A 27,258-nucleotide genomic window follows, 5' to 3' on the forward strand; every position below is an offset into this window, starting at 1 on the left:
TCATTTAAATATTTTTATTATGAATTATGACAGATGAGTATTCATGATCAACCATAAATCAATACAATAAGTTTAATGTAAAATGCACTGAACAACAAAGTAGCTTCAATATACAAAGCCACATACATAAATCTGATTTAGGGGCTTAAGTAATAATTGGTAAGGAAGAATATATGATAGCTAATATTCAGAAACCTTAATTCTATGATTACTTAGTGAAAGCACTGTAAGGGCAAGAAAGCAGTGCTTCTGATCTAATACACAACACCTAACCCTTGAATATATTACTGCTCTCTTGTCTGACCACGTACTTGACTAGATAAATAACAATCAGGAGAAAATTATCAGAATCTTATCCTTGTTACACTTTAAAGATGCATGTAACTTAAAGCAAAATCGAAATAAAGGCTTCAATAACTATTTTCCTTTCTAAAATACCGCATTAAAAGGAATTTAAAAACTTCTTTTCTGAATTAAAAGGCAACTCTGCAAAAATTAATAGGCTAAGAAAGGAAGGTGCATTCTATGTTCATGCAATAAAATTTGAACAGAGAATACTGAACCATCCAAGATATCTTTAAAATTGATGAAAAAATGTAATATCTTGACACCGGATTCCTTATTTATATAAAACGTATATAATTAAATGATGAGAAGTGGATGTGAAATTTAAGAATTTATCTGATATTAATTGAAGTTAACTTTCATATCTTAATTCGATTAATTTAAAAACATATAGATGAAACTTCATGCATGATATTTGAGTGACATTGCAATGTTTTATTTTTCATTAATTGCACAACTCCAGTCCATTAGTATTCATGATAATGTTGCAATATCATATTGTTACAATGCCCAAAATATTGTATTCAATCTTTACAATTAAAATTTTCTTCAAAACCTAGGCATCTTAAAAAGTGATTAAAAAAATCATAAAAATGATATTTTACTGACATAGTACTACAACCAAAGTAACAAGGTCACAACCATATACATGCACATGTATAGCACTTAGAAATCTTCTCCACATATCACAAAGAAATGGAGACAAAATTCTCTTGAACAATTACTTTGACTATTTTTGCAGATAAGAAAAACTAGAAATTCTTACTGTATCAAATTTCTAACTGTTGGCAAAAAATATCCAAGTTTAAATTTACATACACTTTAATGTAAGACATTTCTTTACTTATTACCTGCATGTTGTTTAATATTAAAAATATAGGTACAAATTACTTCCTAAACTCTATATCATAAAAATGACAAGTGAGAAGCTTAAATACAGGTCTTACATGTTATGGCATATATACATGAATAGAAAACAGAGATATCAAGTTTGTATCCCAGAGAATTGGATTTCTGTGATATATTAGAGCTTGTTTTAAGACACTGCCTTGGAAATTTTCACAACATATTAAAAAAAAATGTATTACAACCATATTCAGATTTTCTTCTTCAATATTTCTGAGATTGTTCAACAACTCTGACCATGTAGTAAAAATATGTGTCATCAAAATAACTTACACAGATACACAACACAATATAGAAAAATCTGCCTTCAAGGCATGAATGGTTCTACAACCTGTCTTGAAACACAACCAGGCTGCCAAAACATACCCTGGTCAAGTTTGTGGCACTGGTCCCCACATGAATAGAACTTGCTCAGAACACATAAGAAATGAAACAGATTTAATATGACACTATCGGATACTTGAAGCTTCTTTATAGTCATTGCCTTCTAGATTAAAGAACTCTTCTAGTTTCCATTGTAAAGTTTCGAATGTAGGTCTTTCCATTTCTTCTTTCCTCCAGCATTCCAGCATGATTTCATATAATGCTGGTGGACAGTTAGGTGGAGCTGGCATTCTATACCCATGTTCTACTTGATGTAATACCTCTGCATTGGTCATACCTACAACAGAAGCATATTGTTACACATACAATTCTGAAAGGAAACATGTTTTAAACAGTAGAATATCAATTTCAGTGATTGTACAAACATTTGGGTAAATATGACCAGCTTCAGAGAAAGATCCACTATCCCATGGGAAACACTGGATGAATATCTCTCTTTAAATATGATAACCTCAACTGATTATAACTAATCTCTGAATCAAGATTCATTGAAATCCATGGTAAAATTTAAGAGGATTTGTTATACCAAGCTACCAACAAACAGAAAGATAACACTCATTATTATAAAACTTATTAATGTTCAACTTGCAAAGGTTAATACTATGGAAGGACTTCTTTTCATGGAATATCAATTTTTGTGGTTTTTATGGTTTGGTCAAACCAAAAATTCATTAATTTAAAAGTCGACATACTTCAAAAATATTAAAAACCACAAAAATAGAAACCTACAAATAAAAAAACCTTCACAGTTATGTTTGTTTTCATTAAAGATGGTACTAAGTGCTTCAGTTACTGTTATTTTTATATTTTTCCAAGAAAATATTTTCTTTTCCTTCTGCACTGCAGTATATGTAATGCATCAGACATAAAATTAGAAAGAACTGTGACAAACCTGGATAGGGTATTCTACCATAAGTGACTATTTCTGTTAAAAGTATACCAAACGACCAAACATCTGATTTGATTGTGAATCTGTTATAGTTAGCTGCCTCAGGAGCTGTCCACTTTATTGGGAATCTAGCACCAACTCTGGCTTCATACTCATCTTCCTGTAATAACAAAAACAAATTTTAAAGGTTTTTGATTCTTAACTTTGAATGTAAAATTAAACCATATCAATATCATGTAGGTTCAAATCTTGTTTATGCATGGTCATGATACTTTCTAAAGACTGGGCAAGATAGGTCATAACTTGGTAAACACTGATTTGTCTGTAGTCCACAATTCAAATAATTCTTAACTAAATAAGGCTTTGATGAAGCAATAAATCTTCATTTTGACTGAAATTAAGCAGGAATTAAATTTCAAGGAAACATGACTTTGATCAGCTGAGAAAAAAGCTGAAAAGATATGGAAAAGAGCAATAACATCATTTTCAAGCTGCTCATACAAAGTCAGCACAATTTGATTTTATATTTCTGAGGCAACAAAGCTGAAATCAGCTTTAAAGCTTACTATAACAAACATTGGCAAAAATGGGGGAATAGAGGACCAATGACAATCCAGTACTAATGCTGAACTTCCGAACAAGTTCATATAATAAATACTAAACTTCTCAAACCTTACACAAATCTTTTTTCAATTGGAATTTAATTTGTTATTTACCTTAATAACTCTAGCTAATCCAAAGTCAGCTATCTTAACAGTGCTGTTATCTCCCACTAATATATTCCTGGCTGCCAAGTCTCTATGGATGTAGTTCTGAGATTCTAGATATGCCATACCACTAGCTATTTGGGCGGCCATGTCGATTAACTGAGGAAGCTTTAAAGTCCTCCCTTTACCTATAAAAAGACAGTAATGTTATATCATTCATAAACAAATGGCTGTCAAAGAGACAGCAAACCTGATTTTCCTACACATATATGTTTGCCCCTGTAAGTTGGTTGATATCACCTCAATGATAATATTTGTGTAACATGCCTTCCATGGTGATTTGTGACACAGAAACTGTCATACAAAAACTATTTATATTGTTAAGTCATTAACATTGAGATACAATTTCTTCTAATACCAGTAAGTAAAGCAAAGTTTGTTTTTAGGTTCAGTCCCCATTTCTGCAATCAAAATGGCTGCCACTTGGAAATGAAAAAACCTATACTTGTGAAAATCAAACGACCTTTATTTTGTCATCCTAAACATCATATTAAAATTTGAAAGAAGTCAACTAGATACTTCACAAGTTATTGAGTGGACAAAATTCAGTCCCCAATGGCCACCACTTGGGAAAAAAAAAACAAAACAAAAAACAATATTTGTGAAAATAAAACTTGTTTTTATTTGGTCATTCAAAACATCATATCAAAATTTGGAAGCTATCTGCTAAAAACTTTTCAAGTTATATAAAGGACAATGTTTTGGCAGCCACTCAACCAACTGCTGTATATCCCCAAATTAATAACCTTAGGAAAATCAATTCAAAAAGCAACAGACAACAAGTAATAAGTCAATACTTCAATTTTTTTCAAGATTTTATGAAATAAAAGCTTACATAATACATGTACAAATGCTTAACAGTGAAAGCTTTTAAATGATCCATTACTAATTACAATTAAGTAATTAATTACATGAATCAATATATTGGATGAGGATATTGTCATTCTATTGACAGTTGTGGAAATAAATACTATACCATGCTCTCTTCTAGCATCATGTTGGGAGTAAATTAATCAAATTATTTGTCAAATATATAGCAGTAAGTCACAACTGGAATGTTTGGTACAGTGAATACACGTCTAAGAATGTGTCAGTATGGTATGATCATTTAACAGCATGTCATATTAATTATGGGAAAGTGCTACACACCAGGGTGTGTTATAACAGTAAAGGAAGCAAATCATTAGATTAGTGAAAAATCAACATTACCCAGTTTGTCATCTAAAAATGACACAAAACAATCATTTAAAAAAATTGAAAGAAGAACATTTTCACTTTGATATGAAACACTTAGATCTAGTCAATATTTATCTCCTAAAAATTGATACTCTAAAAAGAAGACTAGTTAAATCCTATACATCATACAAGAAAATTTTATGGGTGTATGAAAACTTATTTTACATTCTCTTCATATTTTCGTTCGTCTAGATGAGGAAAAGCCTTAATAAAAAAAAATTCCTAGATTCTTATCCACGCCTGTCCTGATTTTTTTTTATTTTCAAATTTCTGCAAATATTCTGTGTCTCATTGCTTAATAACTTTTGGTGGGTAAAACTGCAACTTCTTAGAAAAATGGTTCCAAATTGATGTAAACTGGTACTTGTGCAGCAATAGAGACGCATATACTTTGAAAAAGCTGTATCTATATGTTTGTGCTTGTTAAAACGATTGCCAAGCAGAAATAGTAGATGATGACAAAAACACTTGGTTTTCGTATGAGTGGCAGATAAATTAGGAAAAATAAAAAATTAAATTTGTTCTTCCACCCAAATTTTTCATAAAATTTTATAAGAATCTAGAAATTTGTTTATTATGACAATAAGAAATATGTAGTTGTTGAAGATTACACTGTAAGTCTACAAAATAAAATATATCATAGTAGCTATATACTGAGCCTTACCTTGAAGATACTCCAACAAACTACCATGTCTCATCAGCTCTGTCACAATAAATATAGGTTCATCTTGTGTACATACAGCATACAGTTGTATGAGCTTTGGATGTCGTAACTTTTTCATTATCTGAGCTTCGGCAAGGAAATCTTTGGCATCCATAGTACCTTAGAAATTCAAAAACACATGCAATATTTCACACCAAAATTTGTTCATGAATTTTTATTATCTTTGTATTGTCAATCAAAGACACACTAGATATGACAAAATCCACTCATCAATCAAATACAAGAAAGCTGCTTTCGATGGCAAGTCTTTATAGTGTCAGGTTCTAGCCCTACTACAGCAGCCCTCCAATGAACACCACAGGGAAAAGGACCAAGAGGCAACCAAAGATCACTTGGTACAGAACTGATTGAGAAGACAGACATGACTGAATACCATGCCAAGGTAAATGAAGACACCTTGTGGTAACCAGTAACCTTATCAAGAGGATACATGTATTAATGTAAGTAATATAATATAAAAACATGTATTTTATCCCATAAGTGCAAGAGAAATAAGAAAGCAGGGCTCCACTACAATTTTAGGACAAGATATTTTTCCATATTTCATCATTTTGCTAACTTCTTTGACTCGCCCTCTCCCTACGTTCTACGAAGAAAATAGTGTGAAAGAGAAACCACAATTCTAAATTATATTACACTTTTTTAATACATGCAGTGTGGGAAACCACCGCTCGCCAGCACGCCAAATACAAGTAGATGTGTAATTTGGCAAGTTCTCATTAGCTTACACTTGTCAATTTGGCGACCATCATTTGATTGGCGAGTTCAAAGGAAAGTTAACCAGCCAACAGCTTATTTAGTTAAACATCCCTTAACATCATACATTAAAAATATGTTCCTTACATATTAAGAAGTTTAGCTTGACTATGTCAAGTGAATTTTGCACAATTTTATTGACTTGTAAAGCATTGTTTACGATCTGCCATTTTAATATCCGGTAAACGGGATGTGCCAAAACCTACGCGACGGTCCCGATCTCGTATTGGTAGTCAAACGAAATTGTCTTGGTAATTTATGAAATGTTGCCTTGCAAATTAGTTGTTTATTGTCAAAATAAAAATGAACAAGAAGCAAATGATTTTCTTGTTTCATAATGATGAATCTGTTGAAAAATAATTTTATTTTTAAAATATAAGTTCAGAAATGGAGTACTTTAAGTACTTGAAAAACTTCAACAGGAGGGAATATTCGAAAATAGAAAAGTTTTTGATAAATTTAGAAACAAATGAAAAGATAATTGAAGAAAGAAAAAGAAAGGCAGAAGATGGTCAAATCCAAGAGAAAATAGATGATAGTACAGACAAAAAACCCCAAAAAATTGGCTAGTTGAATTTCTTTTCATTGGCAAGTTGTGAAAAAAAATGGTCTACCACACTGTACATGCAGCAAACAATAAAATCTTAACAAAAAAAAAGGCAGATTGTATTTGACTGCAAACATTAATGCTCAGTGTATCAATGTCAGAATCAAGGGAATAATTTGGAAATAGAATAAGTAAAAAGCTTTGCTAAGCGAAGCATGATACAATTGCAGCCAGTTGAACTCTGTTCACTTGGGACAAGTGTGGTTTTTGACACTTAAACATAGGGACTTACAGTTCATTGTGGACACAACAAATAATTTGGATAATATTGCACAATATTTTGAAACTCAATTTAAGGTAAAAGTTCTGCTTACAGAATGCTTACATACATCACTTTCTATCCAAAATCTAAAAGTGCTGATAGCACAGGAAGGTTTTTTATTCTTGTGAAAATTGTAGCATGAACAAAACTTCAAAGATTACATGATGTTAAATAAAATTGTGATCATACCTTTGCATTTTAAAAATGATTAAGAACTATCTTTTTTCATATGTAAAAAGAATAAATTTTACTGTGTCGGCTATCTTTGTTTAAAGATAGTACTTGTTTTTAATATGTATAAACTGAAAGTCAATCCATACTACTGATCCAACTTCACACACATATACAAATTTTGTTCCATTTCACCTTTTTCCCCCATTACATTATAATTATACTTGAATAAAACTAATTTCAGCTGAAGAAAATAATTTTCTTAACACACAATTTATATAAACAAGACACTTTTATCAATTTGAATTTTCCCGCTAATTTTACTTGGTTAAACTTACTGTTTATAAATGGTAAAATGTTAATGATAGGATGGAGAATCTGACTTATAAGTGTGTTGAAATGAACATGCTTAACACATTTTATGCTTGTAGACACATTAAAGTCCCTAAATGCAAATTTATTACTAAATATCTTTCAAGGCCAAAAAGGTGTCTAATAAATCTTGAGTTGATATGGAGACTAGATCTTAATTTTATTTGCAGAAATGAGCTGATTAATTGTGATAATATACTGGTTACTGAGAAGTATTGAATGATATAAAAGGAATAACATTTGGACAATATTTTTGTGTAGTGTTCAGAAATAGTAAGTTCCAATGTTGAACCGGTGACATAAGGTATTCTGATGGATCCTAAAGCTCTCCTAAAGAGTCTTTCAAAAAATGATGTTTTTGGCCCCTTTGACCTCTTATTACTCGCCCCTTTGACCCCTCGTTACTCAACAAGAAAAAGAAATATTCCAATATTTCAATATTTCATGATTTAGACCCGCAATCTAATAAAAAAAAATATTTCAATAAAAAAGTTGATTTTTGAACCCCACTTTGGCCCCCTAAAGACTGAAAATGCTATTTTAATACAACAAACGAATTTGTTGTGATCGTATGAAAAACAATGGCTTAGTCAGATTCCTGGTACACTGCAAAACTTTTTCTTTAAACTATAATTTGGAAAAATCAAAAGAGTTCTTTATTAACTGTTTTCAAAGATTCCCAGAAAAGTATACCTGGTTTAAGGGTTTTGATAGCAACAGGTGTTGTACTATTCCACATTCCTTCCCAAACTTCTCCAAACTGGCCATGACCAATCTTCCGTAAAAGTTTTAGAGAGGACTTTGGAATTTCCCACTGGTCTTTAGTGTTGTAAGACAAACCAACTGTCTGAGGCTTCTCAATCTGAAAAAAAAGTCACCAGAAATATTTACACATGATGGTAATCAATTTTAGGTCTAATAAATAATTAACTATCTGGACTGGATATTGCCATATTGTGCCTAATGCTGTTTTTGTAAACTGGTACATTTTGTGTGCAAACACAATCTACATGTTATCCATGTTAAAACAGGATAAGTTTACCAATAACTCCTGAACTAAGTTTTTTTCCATATAAATTTTATTTATTAGATACCAGTATTCTGCTACTGAAAAGTAAAGAACACAAAAACACTTCATGAATATTCAATGTGTATCGCTATTTTATGAAAAGCCATGCTTCAATATTTTATTCCAGATCAAAACCCAGAGTATTTTGTGCTTAGAGCACTGTAACTGTGTGCAACTGTTGTTCAGTAGTGGACTTCAATCAATTCATAATCAAGTGAACACCCTTTATCAGCATTCTAGCTAGACTAATAAATGCTTCTTTTTTTTGTTTCACTTGACTATATACTGTTTTTCTCTATATTTTCGTTTCACTTGACTATAAACTGTTTTTCTTTATATGTTTATGTTCAAATTACATAAGTATGCTTACCAAGTATTTACAACAGCATTTAACCGTAATTCTAATGCAACATTCATTGATACATTTCCATCCCTTGTTTACACACAATGTGAAAATATGCTTAATTTTGACCCTAGCCCCTAACAATCATTAAAGTACTGTGAGAAGAAAAAAAAATTCGGAAAAGGCATATTTCAAGTGTAATCGGGCAAATTATAATACAAAACTTGATCTTGATACAGCTCTCAATTTTGATTGTGATTTAATATTTGACATAAATATGAAAAAACCAAAATTTAGCATACATTAATCAAAAAACGAAACAACAAATGTCCACAAAGTTTCATAAAAATTGCTTGTATAGTGCAATTATGGGAAATCCTTCCATTTTTATGATTAAAGTCCAGATTTTCAAACACAAAAAATAAAAATTTCATAACAATTAATGGCAGTTTATATCAATAGTAATAAAATATTTTCCATGGTTTTGTGATAAGGGGTGCAACCACTATTGGACTGTGAAACACCCTTTTTTATGAACTAAGTCCCATTACTGTAAATCGTAATGATGGAAATTCACTAACATTGAATAAGAACTTACATTAATGTAAAAAAAAAACAATTCACCAAAGTATCACTGACATTGCTGCAAGGGTTTTTGAATATAGTCTGAAAACAGAAAATCAGCCCATTTTCATATAAATAAAGTCCCATCACTCAAAAAAAAGGAAATTTATAAAAAATTGTAAGAGATCTCACTTCAAAAGAAAGAAATACATGTAGCTCACTTAAGTTTCACAAAAATTGTTGGCAGCATTTCCAAGTCATTGGGCTAAGTGTGACCAGACAGATGTACTGATACCAGTATACACCATAGCACATCATATTTAGAAAGATGGGTGCATAAAAAAAAGGAGCTGTCATTCACATATTTACTGTAATGGCTTTACAATTTTTAAAACAATGATGGTTTACAATCATTGTAAGATTTTTGTTTGTTTTTACAAGGAATCCATTTGTTCACTAGATAACCCTTCAAACAGTATCAACACAGTTATAGATAGTGCACTTGCTGCAAAGATAATGAATTGTTTTCCTGGTGATACATTTATTTACTGTTTACACCTACAGGTTTCCGCCAGATTTTTCCTATATGAAAAATTTATTAATACTTCTTAATAATTTATTATGCTGATCTCAGCTTCAGTAGTTACTGAAGTTGTTGAATCATTCTGAATTTCTTATTCCTTTTTCCTCTCATTTATTTACACATTCATAAAAATTAAGATATTTTCTACTTATTATGTTTTGATAGCTATTTAAAACTATGAAAAATTTTCTATAGTAAATTGTGTTAAAATAGGAATAATATATTAAGCATCTTATCCATCTCAAATACACATTAAAGTTGTAGAGTACTGGTGACTCTCATAAAGATGTAGTGTACTAGTAACTCTCATAAATAAATACTGGTATACATTCTACATGTAGTGAACTGATACACATTCTGCATGTAGTGAACTGGTACACATTCTACATGTAATGAACTGGTAGCTCTCACAAATAAATACACATTATATATATAGTGAACTGGTAGCTCTCACAACCAAATACACATTTTAAATGTAGTGTACTGGTTACTCTCACAACCAAACACACATTCTACATGTAGTATACTGGTTACTCTCATAACCAAACATACATTCTACATGTAGTGTACTGGTTACTCTCACAAATAAACACACATTCTATATGTGGTGTACTGGTTACTCTCACAACCATACATACATTCTACATGTAGTGTACTGGTTACTCCCACAACCATACATACATTCTACATGTAGTGTTCTGGTTCCTGTCACAACCACACACACATTCTACATGTGGTATACTGTTTACTCTCATAACCAAACACACATTCTACATGTAGTGCACTATTACAACTCAGTAATTCCTTTAAATTCAAAATGGTTTACTATCAGCACACAATATGTCACTGTTAGCTCCTCATTTTTTTTAAAAACAAGCTGACTCAAAGAAATCAATAGGAAACTTAGAGACAACATGATTGGTTATGTAACATGGGAATGACTAATCCCTGAATCACTGATCTGACAATCAATATTCTGTCAATATCAACAAAATATTTCCTTAAGATGACCTATAACAACAAAGTTTGTGGTTTAAATACAAAACATCAGTTTTATTAAGGAAGATCTATATTGGAATTCTCAATAAAAAGCACTCTTTACTCTAGTAACCTCAATGTACATTTTCTGGAAAATCCAAGAAAAAACTAATAAGGCACAAATTAAGAATTCATGTATAAAACCACTTATTTGGGCATACCAAGGCTGCTTGAAATAGAAATGCTTAAATGTTATTCAGACCTTGCAGTTGATAACAAAACTGGTCAAAAGACACACAATTAATATTTTTCAAGAATTAAACAGAATAAAGAATAATGATTAACAATTTATGACAGGAATCTGTTCATTGAGTATGTCATCAGGAAAAAAAACACTGATACATGTATTTGAAACCAGGGTAATTACTGGTAAATATGAGTAACGAACAGCTGCTTTTACTACAGAACTATGAAGTGTGAAAGTAACTTCTATGATGGTAAACACACTATTAACATGTACAATATGGGTTTTATTGTTCATCTTAACCAGGCTTTTTAATGCTTACTTGTCATTTAAATTCCTCAATGGTTATTAAATTACATAATCATTAATGAACAACCTTTTTGTGATTGTATACTTTGAAGTAGTTAAGATTTTTATCATCAATGAACTGTTGAATTTGCAGAAGAGTGCATGTAAGTCATGTCTAGTGTTATCTGAAAGGATGGACTAACCAACCTATCTCACCATATCTGAAAGACAGACAGGATGGACTAACCAATCTATTTCACCATATCTGAAAGACAGACAGGATGGACTAACCAACATATCTCACCATATCTGAAAGACAGACAGGATGGACTAACCAACCTATTTCACTATATCCGAAAGACAGAAAAGATGGACTAACCAACCTATCACACTATATCTTATCTTTGTATAAAGTACAGGAATCACGATCTCAATTCTTTTATTGTTTAACTTCATAATATATGTACAATACTCCTAATATAATACTTATCTGGGAGACTCACATTGACTGTAGAATTTTACAATATAATGCTTTTATGTACATGTACAAAGGTGTGTGAACTAATAAAGACATACAATGCCCTAAACACCTTTTAACTTGACAGGTGTGTTTACCTGCCACCCATCTAATTACCTGCAGATAAATACCTACACGACAATGTCAAAACAACAATTAAGTGAACAATTATTACTTTATATGGACTTACATATAACAAGACTAATAATAGAGGGGAATTGCTTCCTTTTGTTGTTTCACTCGACTATATACTGTTTTTCTCTATATTTTCATTTCACTTGACTATATACTGTCTTTCACTGTATGTTTATGTTCAAATTACATAAATATGCTTACCTAATACTTGGATGAAGAAATTGTAAAATTACAACAGCATTTAATCATAATTCCAATGCAACATTCATTGATACATGTAGGTCAAATTTTATTGAAGAGCATTGTTAATTCCAAGGTTAAACTACTAAAAAGTACTTTTGTTATTTTCAGACATTTTAGTCAAATGTATTAGGATGGAGATGAATGTGCTGTATTCGAAAATTTGGAGGCATCAATTGTCAGCGAAAGCATCATCAATAAACTCAATTTGCCATCCTCAAATCCATAATTGATACCTCAATTTCTTCAAATACAATGAACCCTAACCTCTACATGTATTCCCTTATGACTTAAGTTTGAGCCCCTCTATCCTAATTATCTAGCTAGTTTAAGGGATACATGTACATGAATGTTGCAAAGGATAATTTATAGTAAAATTTCAAATAAATCCTTACTGCTTAATTTAAATAGAAAAAAATACTACTTAGTAGTTAATACAACTCTTCATTCTAATATATTTCATTATTGCTTTTGTTTTTCAAGTTGTCTGTTATATTATAACATATAACAAAAGCATAAAACAATGTTTTACAAATTCCATATTTGGAATAGATAGGGGATGTGATGGGGTTTAGAATTTTCTTTAATTAAGAAAATAAGCAAGTTTTATTCCCCAAATTTACATGTAAATGATTAACAAATGCAAGAAGCACATCTATCCTATTCAAAATGCTGGTTTACAAGATAGGGACTTGATACGTTTCGATTTTATGTACTGGTACATAAAAAGTCATTGAAGGAACTGTACTGATTCATACCCAATACATATCTGACAGTAGTGTTGAACAATACTGATGAAGAAAATTAGACATGACATACATATAACGTGCTACTTAACTAAGGTGTACGCCACATGAATAAGATTTCATTCATGCAATTACACCCAAACAAGTACCAGTTTCCAGGAGCTGTTAAAATAAAACAAACTTCCATCAATTTGTACCAATTAGACACGTTAGTTGAAAGGTGACCTCCTTACATACTTTCTACAATCATTGAATCAAAGGATTTATCTATGACTTGACAGGATATTCTTTGCTGACTACATATGATCAGTTTTGCAGGAGTAGAAGGTATCTTTTGTTTGATTTTACCTTGACAAGTCTGAAAGTTTTAAAACTAAGTCTGATATTTACACTGATTTATCATTTGTTTAGCCTATCAAGCATATTTTAGATGGAGACTGTCTCCACAACACATTGGGTCAAGCCTTCAGTACACTGCTGACAGACATGTTGGCCTACAATTTGAAATTCATACAGGACAAACCTGGTGTTGTACACATTTAATACATGCACAATGCTATGTAAAGGTATCTGAACTTCTGTCAAATTATGGACATTTAGGAAAGCTGGTTTACGGACATATACATTTTCAGCATGTTGCCAGTATAAGTAAGAAATAGCATTCCATTCTAACTTGCATGACAACTTGAATAATATTTGATAATCAATGCATGACAGGATTATGTTGTCTGAAGATTGTCTGCTAACTAATCTGCTTAAACTCAGGATTTTCTCATGCAATGAGCCATTTTACAGTCATTCAAAGCTAAAATTCTACATTGTATATTACACAAGGTCAAACATGAAAGATAATCATAACACATTCAAACTAAGGGAAATAAGGTTTTGTAATTTTGTATTAAATGCCTACCACATTTTTCTGCAAAGACAAATAAATTTGTGTATATTCCTAATAACACTTTAGAAAAACCAATTAGGCCAAAAAAAATAATATGTGTGTTTCCTATCACCTAAAAATTTTGACTGCAGGTAGGTAGGTCAGAAAAAGTTTTTATTTTACAAAAAATTTTTTTTCTTGTATAATGTTTTCTTTAATGTCTTAAGTTCCCCGATCATCATGTTCAGATAGCAAATGATCAGCAGTGTCAAAAGACATCTTGATACAATTTTATATGTTAAAGTAAAGTCTTCAATAAAAGACTAACACCTTGTCTTAGACAATTCTTAAGACATAAAATCATCTCAAGATGTCTTGAGAAACTTTATGAGATGTACCGGGTAGTTTTATGTTTGATCTGTAGCTGAAACTAGAAGTTTTGTGTCAGAATTGTGTGTTTTATATAATATCAATAAAAAATCATTAACTTATTTTAAATTTACTGAATTCAAACAAAAATTAAGCCCATAATCAACGTCTTGCCTCCCCATAACTCTCCAGCTATTTGAGTAGTTTTGATTACATTATTTATTGTTCATTGAACTTCCTCAAAATAATTGGTATTAAATACATGTACCTAAAAATCTATTAGGTATCCTTATCATAATTTATTGTTTGCATCAATCCTACACTAATCTAGTGTTTCTGCGGTAATTTATGACTGCTACTATGTAGGTCATTCACATCAATTAATTCAATGCACATATAGGCCCGCCATCATCAGGAATTGTCCTATATGTTATGAAAACAACTCATTCTTTTATTTTTGTTGATATTAGCAGATCTGCTAAATTCTTGTGCCTTTTATAAGCTATCATTGGCTTTTCTTTAAATACATTTTTGCAAACCATATCATCGCCAATAAGGTGCCAATATTTTAATAAAGTTTTGTGCAACTTCTTTATACAAGGATTGTATTTGGTTGTCATCACCAATGGAATTTCCTTCACCTTTGACCTCTCTTTTGTTTCTCTTCTCTATTAGAGCATCAGAAAAACAGTTTTCAATTTCCGATTTCTTGTAACCTCTTTCTTCTTAGTTCAATCTGAACTTTGAAAAAGCCTCATGTAAATCATTGTCATTGTCTGTTGATCTTTGGTACCAAATTATTTCCCAGCTAATGAATGCACGGAAGACGTGATTTTTATGACAACTCTTTGAAGGAGATACATAAATGAGTTTGTAGGTTTAAAATATGTTTTCGTGTCTAATACATATTCATGAAGAAATCTTCTTCCCTTGATTAGTCATACATCTATGAAAGTTGTAGCAGAATCAGATATTTCGTATGTAAATTTGAGGAACTTATGGTGGAGGAGTTTGGGTGGTAGCTGGTATAAACATCTGTTAATGTTGTCTTGTCATGAAAGCACAATAATAAATTTTTTTGCATCCATGTGATGGCATTTCGCCATTTTAACAGCGATGACCGAGCTTGACGCTGTTAAGCAGGCCATCATGGTTTTTATATTCGAGATTCTCTTGACTTCACAAGGCAAAAATCGTTCGGAGTAAATCAGAACGCTCTTCCACTTTATTATAATGATATCAAGTCTGCTTCTACAAAGCGCTTTCGGAATTACGTTTTAAGATCCAACAAATAACCACGACGTAATTATGATCACAAGGAGACAAAATGTACCCAAAAAAAATTTGGTTTTTTGGTGAAAAAATGTTTCAGGCCGGCGCCATTATTTTAAGGTCGGTCAGGTGACCGGAAACACACATATAATTTTTTTTTGGCCTTAAACCAATTCACAAAATGTATATATGTGACATGATATTATACAGTTGATCTTGCATAATCTGCTGATTATAACTATTATGTACATGTAGCTTCAATATAAATTCTAAAATATTTCCTAGATTTTATTTCCGCAAAATTCTCTTCATAAGTCTAGATAAGTGTAAATCAATTCCAGGTAAGTTTTTATGAGAATTAAAAAAAAGCTTTTCAGATCAACTGCTAGACTTCACGTAACAACTTGAATTTAAAGCTATAAATAAAATCCTGAATAAAAATATCTGCAGGTTCAAAAACGACAAGAAAAGATAAAAAGTTCAGTAATATTTTACCTGGAAAACAATTCCAGTCTTGTTTGAAGCGTAAGATTTGTAAAATGATATTCTTCCTTTAAGATCAACGTGTAATGCTGATCTATAAAGTTTACACCATACCGACATTCTCTCTTCAAGTATGAGATGGAAATCACTTAAAGGTGAAGAAAATGAAATAGGCCAACTCTATATCCAGCTTTGGGATAATTCAAAGTAGACTCTTTTCTAGGAATATTGAAAAGGACAATGTTTACAAACCATGAAGATCAAGAAAATGCTACATCTTTATCATAAATGCAGCTTTGCAGAATCTAAGGAATACAAAAGCAAGTAAAATTGATATAGGTATACAAGAACAATAAAACTTGCTACAAATTACCTGTGTACATGGCTTCCTAAGGTTAACACATAATCCATCAGGTTCAGTTGAGTAATGGTCAACTAACTCAGACAAAGTTCTGAATGTTACTCTCCTGGCAATGAAAAATCCTCCTTCATCAAGCTGTCTAATTCTGTAATGTTTTACAGTATCTCCATCTCTCACTGAAATATTAACATAGACCACATTGTATAACAATGTAAATTTAGTTTACAAAAAATATGTCAATGTGACATTTGTTCACTGACCACTTTCGATAAATGTGTAAGACAACTCTTTAATTTCATGATGAGGATGAGCCAGTGGGATATGTTTCAGGATCATGTGACTTGAAACCTGAAGTGTGGTACACAAATGGGCAGATATGTTAGGCCAATAAAATCCTCAGAATGGTGCAGCTTGATAAGACTGCAAATGTTAACACTGACCAGTGGGATATGTACATGTATATTAAGACACTTTATCAAAGCTTGACAAATCTATCAATTTGGATTGGGATTATTTGACAAACCATAGGTTTATGTTAAAATTCAGAAAACGGTTGACCACCTCTTCCCATCTATATTATTCGCACAATTTCAAATATTCAGTCAATGTACAAAAATATTCTAGGTTGTGATTCTGTTCAGGCTATAAGGGATCTAATCCAAAGAAGTTGAGAATTAAGTCTGTGAATTAAACTGAATATGATCGCTTTCAAAGAGTGGGCTACAATTTAAAAGAGATCCATTCACCTTTACTCGTTACCTTTTACAGTATCTGTAAATCAAGAAAATGCACGGTTTCTGGCCCCTTTTATTGACACCTCATTCTTAACCAGTTCAAGTCAAAACCCAAAAATCAGTCCTATTTAACAATTTCAAATTTCACTTCAACTCAATATATTGTCATGACATCATGAATATGCTTGTTTATGGCCCCTATTTTCCTTCCTAATCAGTTCATATCACAACTGTAAATATCTAAACCAGCCTTCCTATGGTAGTATGGCATCTTGTGATACAATTTTAAAGAGATCCAGTCGCTTATAGTCAAGTTATAGTCTGGATATCATGAAACTGCTTGTTTCTAGCACCCGATATCTTAATGGTTCAATACACAACCCCAATATTAATCCTTGGTAGAATGGCACCTTGTGGTATAATTTCATAAAGATCTTTTTACTCAAGATATTATCTGGACATTTCTATTGATGACAACATATTATCATTCTAGAACCACTAAATATTTTGCAGTTGAATGAAAATAAATGAGCCAGTTACTTGAAAGTAATACTTTTGATATGAAAAATATTTTTCAGGTGATCCAGTTTAATTCTTAACAGATAATGTATAAAATTCTAGTTCTAAAAATGGCCAGATGCATTGTGTAACATCAGTTTTTTGTGTCCTCTTTGTCACTAAAGCATCCATCTATACAAGTTTCATTCAAATTCATGATCCCCGTGCAGGTCCGGGTGTTGAAAGAATAGGCCTGCAGCAGCGCTAAGATTGTCGTAAAAGGCGACTAAATAGTGCTCTGAAGCCTAGCCAGGGGCTAGGGCGCTCTGCCCACAGAGCAACTGGGATGTGTGCCCCAGGTGGTGGAATGGGGTACCCCTGGCGTGTTACATGCTGGGGTTGTCAGGCTATAATACGGAAAACCTGACCACAAACCATAGTGGTGCACCGTGTTGGGAAAGATGCCAAGTTCCTCGCACGTTAAAGAACCCTACTGTGGTATTCTCCCGGAGTAGGAACTGTAGGGCTCCGCCACAGGAGGCTAAATTGCCCGACCCTACCCACCTCTCCCTATTTCCAGTGGCAATCAAAATTTGTCAATCCCATTGTCCTTGTGTCCCATCCCTTTTTCATTTCATCATCATTTCATGCTCATTTTATCATCAATTTCATGTTCATCGTCTGAATATAGCTGAAATATTGCTGCTCGGACGTTAAACCCCAACAAACAAACAAAAAAACAAACAAATTCATGAAGACAAACTTATGTTGTGTGTGTTCAGTGGATGGGAAGATGGAAGGACTAAAGGCAAAATTCTATAGTCCTTTGCTTCTAAATGAGTCAAGAGCCATTAAATTACAATTAACATTGTACCTGAAAGAGAGAAGTCATTTCTTCTACTTTCACTGTCTCGGATTAAAAAGGCTCCATGTTCATTCTCTGGTAGCAACAATTTCTTCTCTGCTTCTACACGCTTTATCTTTCCAAAATACCATCTAGAACAAAAGAAAAAAGTAATACAGAAAAACTTATATAGTGTGTACAGTACTTATCAATGAATAATAACGCATTTAATCTACATGTAATCATACATCTAAGAGAAACACTGTGCATGTATCATCACACTGATACATGAAGATGCCTTAATCTTTACAAGTTCTGCATATGGTAAATTGGACCTTGTGGTTCTATAATAAAACCATAATGAAGCCCCAATAACAATTACATGTATCTATATGAATTTAACCGATGACATTTGAATCACTGGAAGTCTTGATTTCAGTCTGACAGGAAATGAAAAAAAAATACTGTGCATGTCTGAAAATGACTACATGTACATGTAGTCATGTACCATGTACATTTTGTACAAAAATATATGTTCGTCATGCAGGAATTTGAAAACCTGAGCAAATGGCTTTCAGCAAAAGTAGTAATCAAATTTCAAGTTACACAGCAGAACAACTCAGAGATTGACATAAACTTTTAAACCAAAGTATCCAATTGGACAGCTAAAAATTTTACTTAATTTTACTACAACATGTACTACTCAAAATGGTACGTGTTCCCATAGCATGTTTGGATATCACCAAGAAATATCATACAAAATGTGAACTAACATGCTGCTATCTTTTATTATTACATTATGAAATGCTTCCCAGGATGCAGCTTTATGAGAGTAAAGGGGGTTTAATCCTGAACAGTTACTTGTAAGATAAGAATGGACACACCACTCATTACTTGAAATCTGATTACATTATAAATGTTTGACACAGGACAAAATTTTAAACTGGAAAACAGACAAATGAACACAATCTGAAAGTGGTTGTATTTGGCCTCAATTCCTAAATGGTTTGAGACACAACCCCTAAATCAACCAAAGCTTTCCTTTACTCGTGTGGTACCTGGTGGTATAAAATCATATAGACTTATTCACTTACATGTACATGTATACTATAGTTATTGTCTGGACACCAAAATGTCTACTGATATTGGTCCACAACAGTAATTATTATATCTTACATAATAAAGGATTAATTGGATGAAATATAATCACCTGACATACATTAATTTGGACATCTTTTGTTTTAATCGCAAGAAAGGTTGCATAACCCCAAAAATTCATGCCATCATTAAATAACCCTATTATTCACCAGTGAATAACCAATAAAAAATACAAGAGCAGGTGAATAACCCATCTTTGCAAATTACAACTGGCCTAGCACATTTGAAACCATGCATTTTTTGTCAGTCCTTTGTTTGTTCCGTATAATAACACAATTACGGTACTCTAATTTGGTGAATATCCAAAATTGTCAACCTCACTTCAGGTTATTCCCTTCATGCTAAAGCCCTCAGGGAAATAACCTTAGTTGGGGTTGACAATTTTGGATATTCATCTCCTCAGAGGGCAGTAATTGTATAATGTATGTTCCTATATGTACCTTTAATTTTTTTCTCTTTGCAGAGCTTGTACAATGTACTTTGGAACATAACAAAACAAAAATGAACCAGACACTTTTTTTAAATCTTAGAATCTGTTAGGATTTTTCATAATTCTTCTGGAAAATTGCATGTCTGCTTCCATTCCATTTTAAATGTAACATGCTCCATCCAATTTGACATGCACTATTTCACATATAAATAGTTCAAAATGTCAACAAAACATGTCCAATGATCAAAACTTTAATAAAAAGCTTGGTTTTTGTGATGAATACGATACATTTGTATCAGCATACAGGAAAATGAATCCAGAGTCTAACTTCATGTAGGTACAATGTTGGTTGGACAAGCACATTTTCAGCTGGAAAGTTGTTCTACTGCAAAAAAATCCTACTTTATGTTTGGCACATTGTTCTCACCTCAACCCAACATATCAAAATAACAAGGGGCTCCCAGGAGCCTGAATCTCTCAACTGATTAAATTTTTGCCTTTCAGGGGCAATAACTCTAACAAGAAGTTGTCCGACAATTTTGACTCCATGAAGACTTTTGTAGGCCTTATAATAAAAATCATTTCAGCAATTGAAAGTATTATTCTATCTATCATAGTTTTCAAGATTTAGGCTGAAAACTGTAAAAAAAAAAGAGTCATTTTTCACCTCTCAAGGGCAATAACCCTTACATGGAGTTGTCTGACAACTCTGATCCCTGGAGACTTTTGTAGGCCTTATAATAAGGATATTTCAGCAATTGAAAGATATTGGCCAAACCTAGCAGTTTTGGAGATATATGCAAAAAACTACTGTACGATCCATATGTTCTATTTTAAGTAAAGGCAGCAATGTTTGTTAACCAATCAAAAATCCAAATGGTCATTTTGTTAAGGATACCCTACAACACAAAAATACCAACTTTATTGAATTCTGTATCGTAGTTTCTGAGAAGATTTTTGAAAGTAATAACATCAAAACCAGAAAAAAAAAACATCCAAAAAGGGCAATAACTCCAACATAGGTCAACAGATTTTCACCAAAATTTGACCACAGATAAATCTCATCATGCTGAATACTTTTATCCATGTAAGAATTTGGCTAAAGCTTACGGTTTTGGAAATATACATGTATACAAAAATCTGCTATCTAACCCCTATGTTCTATTTTTAGTAATGGCAGCCATGTTTTTTAACCGATCAAAAATCCAAACACAAAAAGTCATAACATGGAAACGAAAAATATGAAATTTATAAAAATCCAAAGGGAGCTTACATCCATAGATATGACCAATTCACCAAAGTTTCATAAAAGTGAGTGAAATTATTTTTTTGAGTTATTGTCCGAAAACTTAAAAATCCCATTTTTTTTTAAGTATAAAAATATATTACATGGAAACGAAATATCAGAAATTTATAAAAATCGAAAGGGAGCTTATGTCAATAGATATAGACAATTCACCAAAGTTTCATTAAAGTAGGTGAAAGTGTTTTTGTGTAATCGTCTGAATGAGAACATTTTTTCCGATTCAAACACAGGAGCTCGTTACAATTGACTATATCTGTCATATACAATATCAGGGTCCCAATATCTATATACATGTATAGCCATTCTCAGTAATTTAATCTGGTTCCTGGAAACCCGAGTAGTTTTGATTGAAAGAATAATAAAGGGAACCAAAATTCTAACGGAAATCAAAAGAATGTAATCCAGGGAGAAAGACCAGGCATGGAAAACAGACAAACACAACAAAAAACTAAAAAGTAACTAAAATAATACATACAAAGTAAATGAGCAACTCGGACTCCACTAAAAACTAGGAGCATGGACCAGATACACCAGTAGAGTAAGCATCCTCTGCTTTCCTAGAAACACCTGTCAAGTTGCTCATAAAAAATCAAGTCCAAGGTAGAGGAAAGATGAAAGGAAAACTATGACATGTTGAACAAATCAGTTTTCATGGTGCAGATGGATACACAGTAATGATCTACAAGTTCATGATGACGACCATAAAACTTCTGTAGTGATGACTTCAATCTTGTGGCAACACAACCCTGTTCCAGAAGCCTAATTGTAAGAAGTCTAGCACAGTGTTTATTTCAGAAAATTGCAAAAGGGGGCCAGTGGTGCCCTTGACAGCAAAACAGGGAATCATTTTCAGAATGAAGGGGGCCAATATGGCAGTATTATATGGGGTCATTTTTACATAACAGGAAAGATTCAACCAACAAATAAGTTAACCTCAGGTTTGTATACACCCAACAGTTTCATTTCAGGTGTGAGGTTTCAGAGATACATAGATACATAACTCCAACTGAATAGAAAGAAATACTAATATATTAAATCGTTTTTGACCCGCAAAAAGTTTTAACTTTTGCTTCTCATGTTTACTAAGAAACGGTCAAGGCCGTTGACGCTTTTAAAGAAGGGATACACATTCAGACAGGGAACCAGAAAAAAAAAAACAGAAACTCGGAGATCAAACTAAAGAATACTGTGCACCAGCTGGGCCCACATGCCACATTTTTTATGCGCCATGCATAAAATATCTGCGCCAATGACACAAGAGCACGGTCTGGAATGAATGAACACTGCTAGCGTGATATAAAAAGTCTGTGCAGTTACAGCAAAATCTGGAATTATATGAGTTGTGATATTAAAACTCCATACGCAGGTGCATTCCGGTCATTATGGTTACTTAAGAATAATCAAATTATAGAATCAAGATTCTAGGGGCAGTCAACTGAATTTAGAACATATCCAATTTGTGCCATTTCAGATGTTGAAAGTAAGCCAAAATCAGTGGGAGAGAATATTTGACGATTAGCGACTTTGAAGACTTCAGTCTTTAATTTTAGACTGCACCTGATCCAATATTGACCTGTGCATGTCATTTGAAATGTAGTGTAAACATCTACTTTATATAATTTTTTTGTACATTTTGTGCTACAGATTTAACAGGCTTATAATTAAAACAACTGATATTAAAAAAGTAAACTTACGGCTCAGATTCTAAACTTTTCAACTTGGCAACATAGTTTGAAGGAATATATCCTTCTTTTTTGGTAGTTCGTGATCTGGCATACCACCAATCTCCTTGTGTGTCATTAAGAATTTCTAAATGTTCACCCTTCTTAAAACTAAGATCCTCTGCTGTTCTGGCATCATAGTCATATAAAGAAACAAATATTTTGACATTGCTAGTGGATGCTTCTGGGGCAGCCGGTTCAGTTGGCTGAGAAGAAACAACTGACACAACAGGGCTAGCGGGCTGTGGCGTCGTTGTAATAGATATCTGATTCGGTGACACTACAGCTCCATTGTGTTCTGATGGTTTTTGCAACGGGACAGATGCAGCGGCTGCAGATGAGGAGTTATTGAGGTTCGAGTTGTCTGGACACAAACAATTCCCCATTTTTTAAAAAAACGTACACAAAAATAAGAATAATCCCGGTTTCATTCTGGCTACATTATGGTTTAGATTTGTATACAGATATTCGATTACTTCCGGAAATATTAGTAAGAATGGGATTGATCCATTGATGATGAGGTGCCTAATTACAACCAGTCAATAATATCAATCCGCATTTTTACACTTCATCGTAGTTGACTGCAGAGAATATTCAAACTAAAATATTTGTTGTGATGATATATCTTACCATTTCTTTTTTCAAAAACTTTGATTAGCTATACAAATATTCCGGGAAGACTATTTTTCGCAAGGTTGCGGAATAATATTTCAGTGAACTATATTTTGCAGTTACCCGATGAAGATGAAGTGTTATAACTGATCCTATTGGTCAAACTTGCGTCATAAATTAACATAAAAAGCTCTACACCAATCAGAAATATCCTTCTAAACTGAAGAGAAAAATAAAGACATGTCGCCCTACCATTTAGTCGTCCATTTCCAATTAAGTAGCAGCTTATCGGTTATCGCCTTTTCAAAAGCGGTTTGTTTGTTTGTTGGGGTTGAACGCCCGAGCAGCAATATTTCAGCTATATTCAGGCGATGAACATGAAGTGGTCGATAAAATAAACATGAAATGATGCTGAAAGGAAAATTGGGATGGGACACAAGGATAATGGGGTCGACAAGTTTTGATTGCCACTGGAAATAGGGAGAGGGGGGTAGGGTCGGGCAATTTAGCCTCCTGTGGCGGAGCCCTGTGGTTTCCACACCGGGAGAATATCTTAGTATGGTTTTTTAACGTGCGAGGAACGTGGCATCTTTCCCAACACGGTGCACCACTATGGTTTGCGGTCAGGTTTTCCGTATTATTACCTGACAACCCCAGCATGTAACACGCCAGGGGTACCCCATTCAACCAACTGGGGCACACATCCCACGGCTATGGTTCTGTGCACTATTTAGTCGCCTTTTACGACAAGCTTAGCACTGCTGCAGGCCTATTCTTTTGACCCGGACCTGCACGGAGCTTTTCAAAAGCGGGACATGATACACGAGTCAATGATACTCAATAAAAACATACCGTTATAATAATAATAATAAACGCCTTGCTATTTTAAAACTGGGGAGCTGGTACCAGTATTCAGAATTTCCCCAGTCCTAGTGTACAACTAATGAAGGGAAACAGGTTTTGACCAAATTCCCCACATACAGCTTTAAAGGATTTTTTTTACTCTTTCCGATAAAAATCCCAAAGAAACTTCTAAGATGACAATCAACCGTACGTCTTCTCAACCCAAGTTCCACTTATACACTGTACAACATTTACTTAATTGTATTTAAGAGAATCTACTACATTACTTTGGGATTCCAGTCTTAAAACCGCTTAACCCAGATAATTCTTATTATAGAATCCATATTCGATTCATGATAACGCATATAAGAGGGTAGGCTGACGCAGTATTACTTTACATTGGGATTAAATATAACTAACCGGCATCCCTGTTGTTTTATTAGTCCCAGTTTAACATTGTGAAATAATGATGACTTGTATGTGTCCTTATGTTTGATTATATGGATTTCGCCATCGTCGCCAACTGTTGGCCACCATCAATGGCTTCATGAAAGCCTGCGACACAGAAACACAAACCGACATTGCCATCCGCGACTTCTCGAAAGCCTTCGATATAGTACCACACAACAGGAATCAGAGGAACCGTCAACAAGTGGTTGCATATTTTTCTCACACAAAGGACAAATAAGGTGGTAGTCGAAGGAGTACATTCAGAAGAAGTTAAAGTCGACTCGGGTGTCCCTCATAAGCATAAGCCAGAGACTTATTTTCTTGTACAATATGGTTGAGGGAATGTCTGCCATCGAAACAGAGGATTATTTTAAACCAGTCAGGCAAAAACGCCTCATAATACCTAAGATATATAGTGACCAAACCCAAAACATCGTATGCAAACAAGTGCGGAAAGCAAAACACAACAATATTCGAACGCTTATTTTGCAAAAAAAATCATAATTGAGTGAAATCAACTTGACAACACCATAGTAACTCCACCAGCGTAGAGGGCTTCAAATCCGCTCTCACCGGCGACAAATTAACTGGTTGCTCTCTCTCCCTTTCGAGTATATGCCAGATTTGGATTGATCGACGTAAAAATACAGACACAAGTTGCACGTGGTATATCATTATTATAATTTATCCAATAGATAATTTTGATTTTTGATCGGTGAATCGGGTTCTTATGTACCATGAACTCGTTGTTCAAGTGCTTCGTGAGTCGTGAAGGACAAGATAACTTCTATGAGATAAACCTATTTATTTGTGTCAATCTCTCTGGACAGACGAGAGGGAGAGACGTCACACCGTTTATCAGATCCCTGCATCATATCACTTACACCCCTTTATCGCATGGTTGAACCTTATCGCACCCCTACTCGGAGTTATCTTTCCTTACGGGATCTTGGACATTTTATAGACATGTTATACTCCGCTATATTGTATTATATTTTAGATTTGCAAAACCGATGGAAATGTGTTCTGAAGAAGTACAACAAAACTTTGTTTTTTATTTAATCAGCATGTTAAACCATGAACGTAATTCAAGACTTCTTGTGGGGGTAAATATACCGAGAAGACATCCTATCCCTTTCTTGAGAGAAGAAACAGATCTGCCAGCTGCGCTGCACAATTTGTGCTCATCGGGATATTTTATTGTCAGTAGTCAAAGATTTTGATATGATACCTGTAGCCATATTATTAACGGAGACCTAAACATTGTTGAAGAAGTTTTTGAAATTAGACATAAATGTCGTCCTCCTACTAAAGTTGATTGGAAAGAGTCGCAACACCACTGGAGAGTCAATAAGTGCTCATTGCAAACCGTGGATTAGAAGAGAAAGGTCAGATAAAGATCCCTGGACAATTTTATCAATAAATTCATGATCATCGTAGATATAAGAGTTGATCATCACGACAAAAACTATAAATCATTCGACAATCAATTACCAACTTCTAGAATAAGATATAAAAAAGAACCAGGAAAGAATTTTGGTTCGCGGCGGATAAACCGGCTAATAACGTAGTTATTATACGACGTGGATATTATACAGAAGTACTTCGTAACGAAATAATTAACTCGAGTTATTTCCAATTCATATATTCTACAGAGGGTGGAGTAAATAAAGAACATCATAAATCAGCTGCTTTGTTGTGACATGACCGTTCAATTCACGTTTTAATTTCATCGTCTAGCAAATGTTCTAATACTGTTAAAAAACTTTTATTTTATTAATTATTGCAATAAATCGGAGACATATAACACACAATAAATGATATGAAAATTATGGTGTAAATTATTTTAGGAATGTTAAAAATCCACTTCAGGTATTAGATCGACTTCATAAATTTCAAAAATACTATACATGTAATTCTGTTGATATTTATAGAATTCTACCATATATATAGGTCCGGATGTCAAAAGAATAGGCCTGCAGCAGCGCTAAGCATGTCGTAAAAGGCGACTAAATAGTGCTCTGAACCCTAGCCGGGGGCTATGGCGCTCTGCCCACAGAACAACTGGGTTGTGTGCCCCAGGTGGTGGAATGGGGTACCCTGGCGTGTTACATGCTGGGGTTGTCAGGCTATAATACGGAAAACCTGACCGCAAACCATAGTGGTGCACCGTG

At 33.2% G+C, this 27,258-nt stretch overlaps 1 protein-coding gene across 2 annotated transcripts; it reads right to left on the bottom strand.

Annotated features, from left to right (window-relative positions):
• LOC148630141 (tyrosine-protein kinase Src42A-like) lies at nucleotides 1–23,683 on the bottom strand. 2 transcript variants are annotated; one of them, XM_088561603.1, is made up of 9 exons: nucleotides 23,153–23,683; nucleotides 18,595–18,716; nucleotides 16,501–16,664; nucleotides 8,113–8,281; nucleotides 5,192–5,350; nucleotides 4,501–4,512; nucleotides 3,241–3,419; nucleotides 2,528–2,684; nucleotides 1–1,912 (listed from the first exon to the last, which is right to left on the bottom strand). In XM_088561603.1, the coding sequence occupies exons 1-9, from the start codon at nucleotides 23,563–23,565 to the stop codon at nucleotides 1,701–1,703; spliced, it is 1,587 nt and encodes a 528-aa protein (XP_088417729.1). In that variant the 5' UTR covers nucleotides 23,566–23,683; the 3' UTR covers nucleotides 1–1,700. The 2 variants fall into 2 exon arrangements, with proteins under 2 accessions (XP_088417729.1, XP_088417737.1); XM_088561611.1 differs by lacking the exon at nucleotides 4,501–4,512.
• Nucleotides 23,684–27,258: the final 3,575 nt, after the last annotated feature.

The sequence above is a fragment of the Perna viridis genome, chromosome 1 (assembly GCF_037379345.1).
Source record: "Perna viridis isolate PV_CMFRI_1.1 ecotype Kerala chromosome 1, ASM3737934v1, whole genome shotgun sequence".
NCBI classification, from domain to species: domain Eukaryota; kingdom Metazoa; phylum Mollusca; class Bivalvia; order Mytilida; family Mytilidae; genus Perna; species Perna viridis.

Excerpts from the sequence above, each read along its gene's own strand:
- LOC148630141 (XM_088561603.1), bottom strand. The coding sequence starts at position 23,565 with ATGGGGAATTGTTTGTGTCCAGACAACTCGAACCTCAATAACTCCTCA. Across the intron at positions 18,717-23,152 it reads AAAAGTTTAGAATCTGAGCC|ATGGTATTTTGGAAAGATAA; the intron begins GTAAGTTTACTT and ends CTTTTGTTCTAG. Across the intron at positions 8,282-16,500 it reads TTAGGAAGCCATGTACACAG|ATTGAGAAGCCTCAGACAGT; the intron begins GTAATTTGTAGC and ends CTTTTTTTTCAG.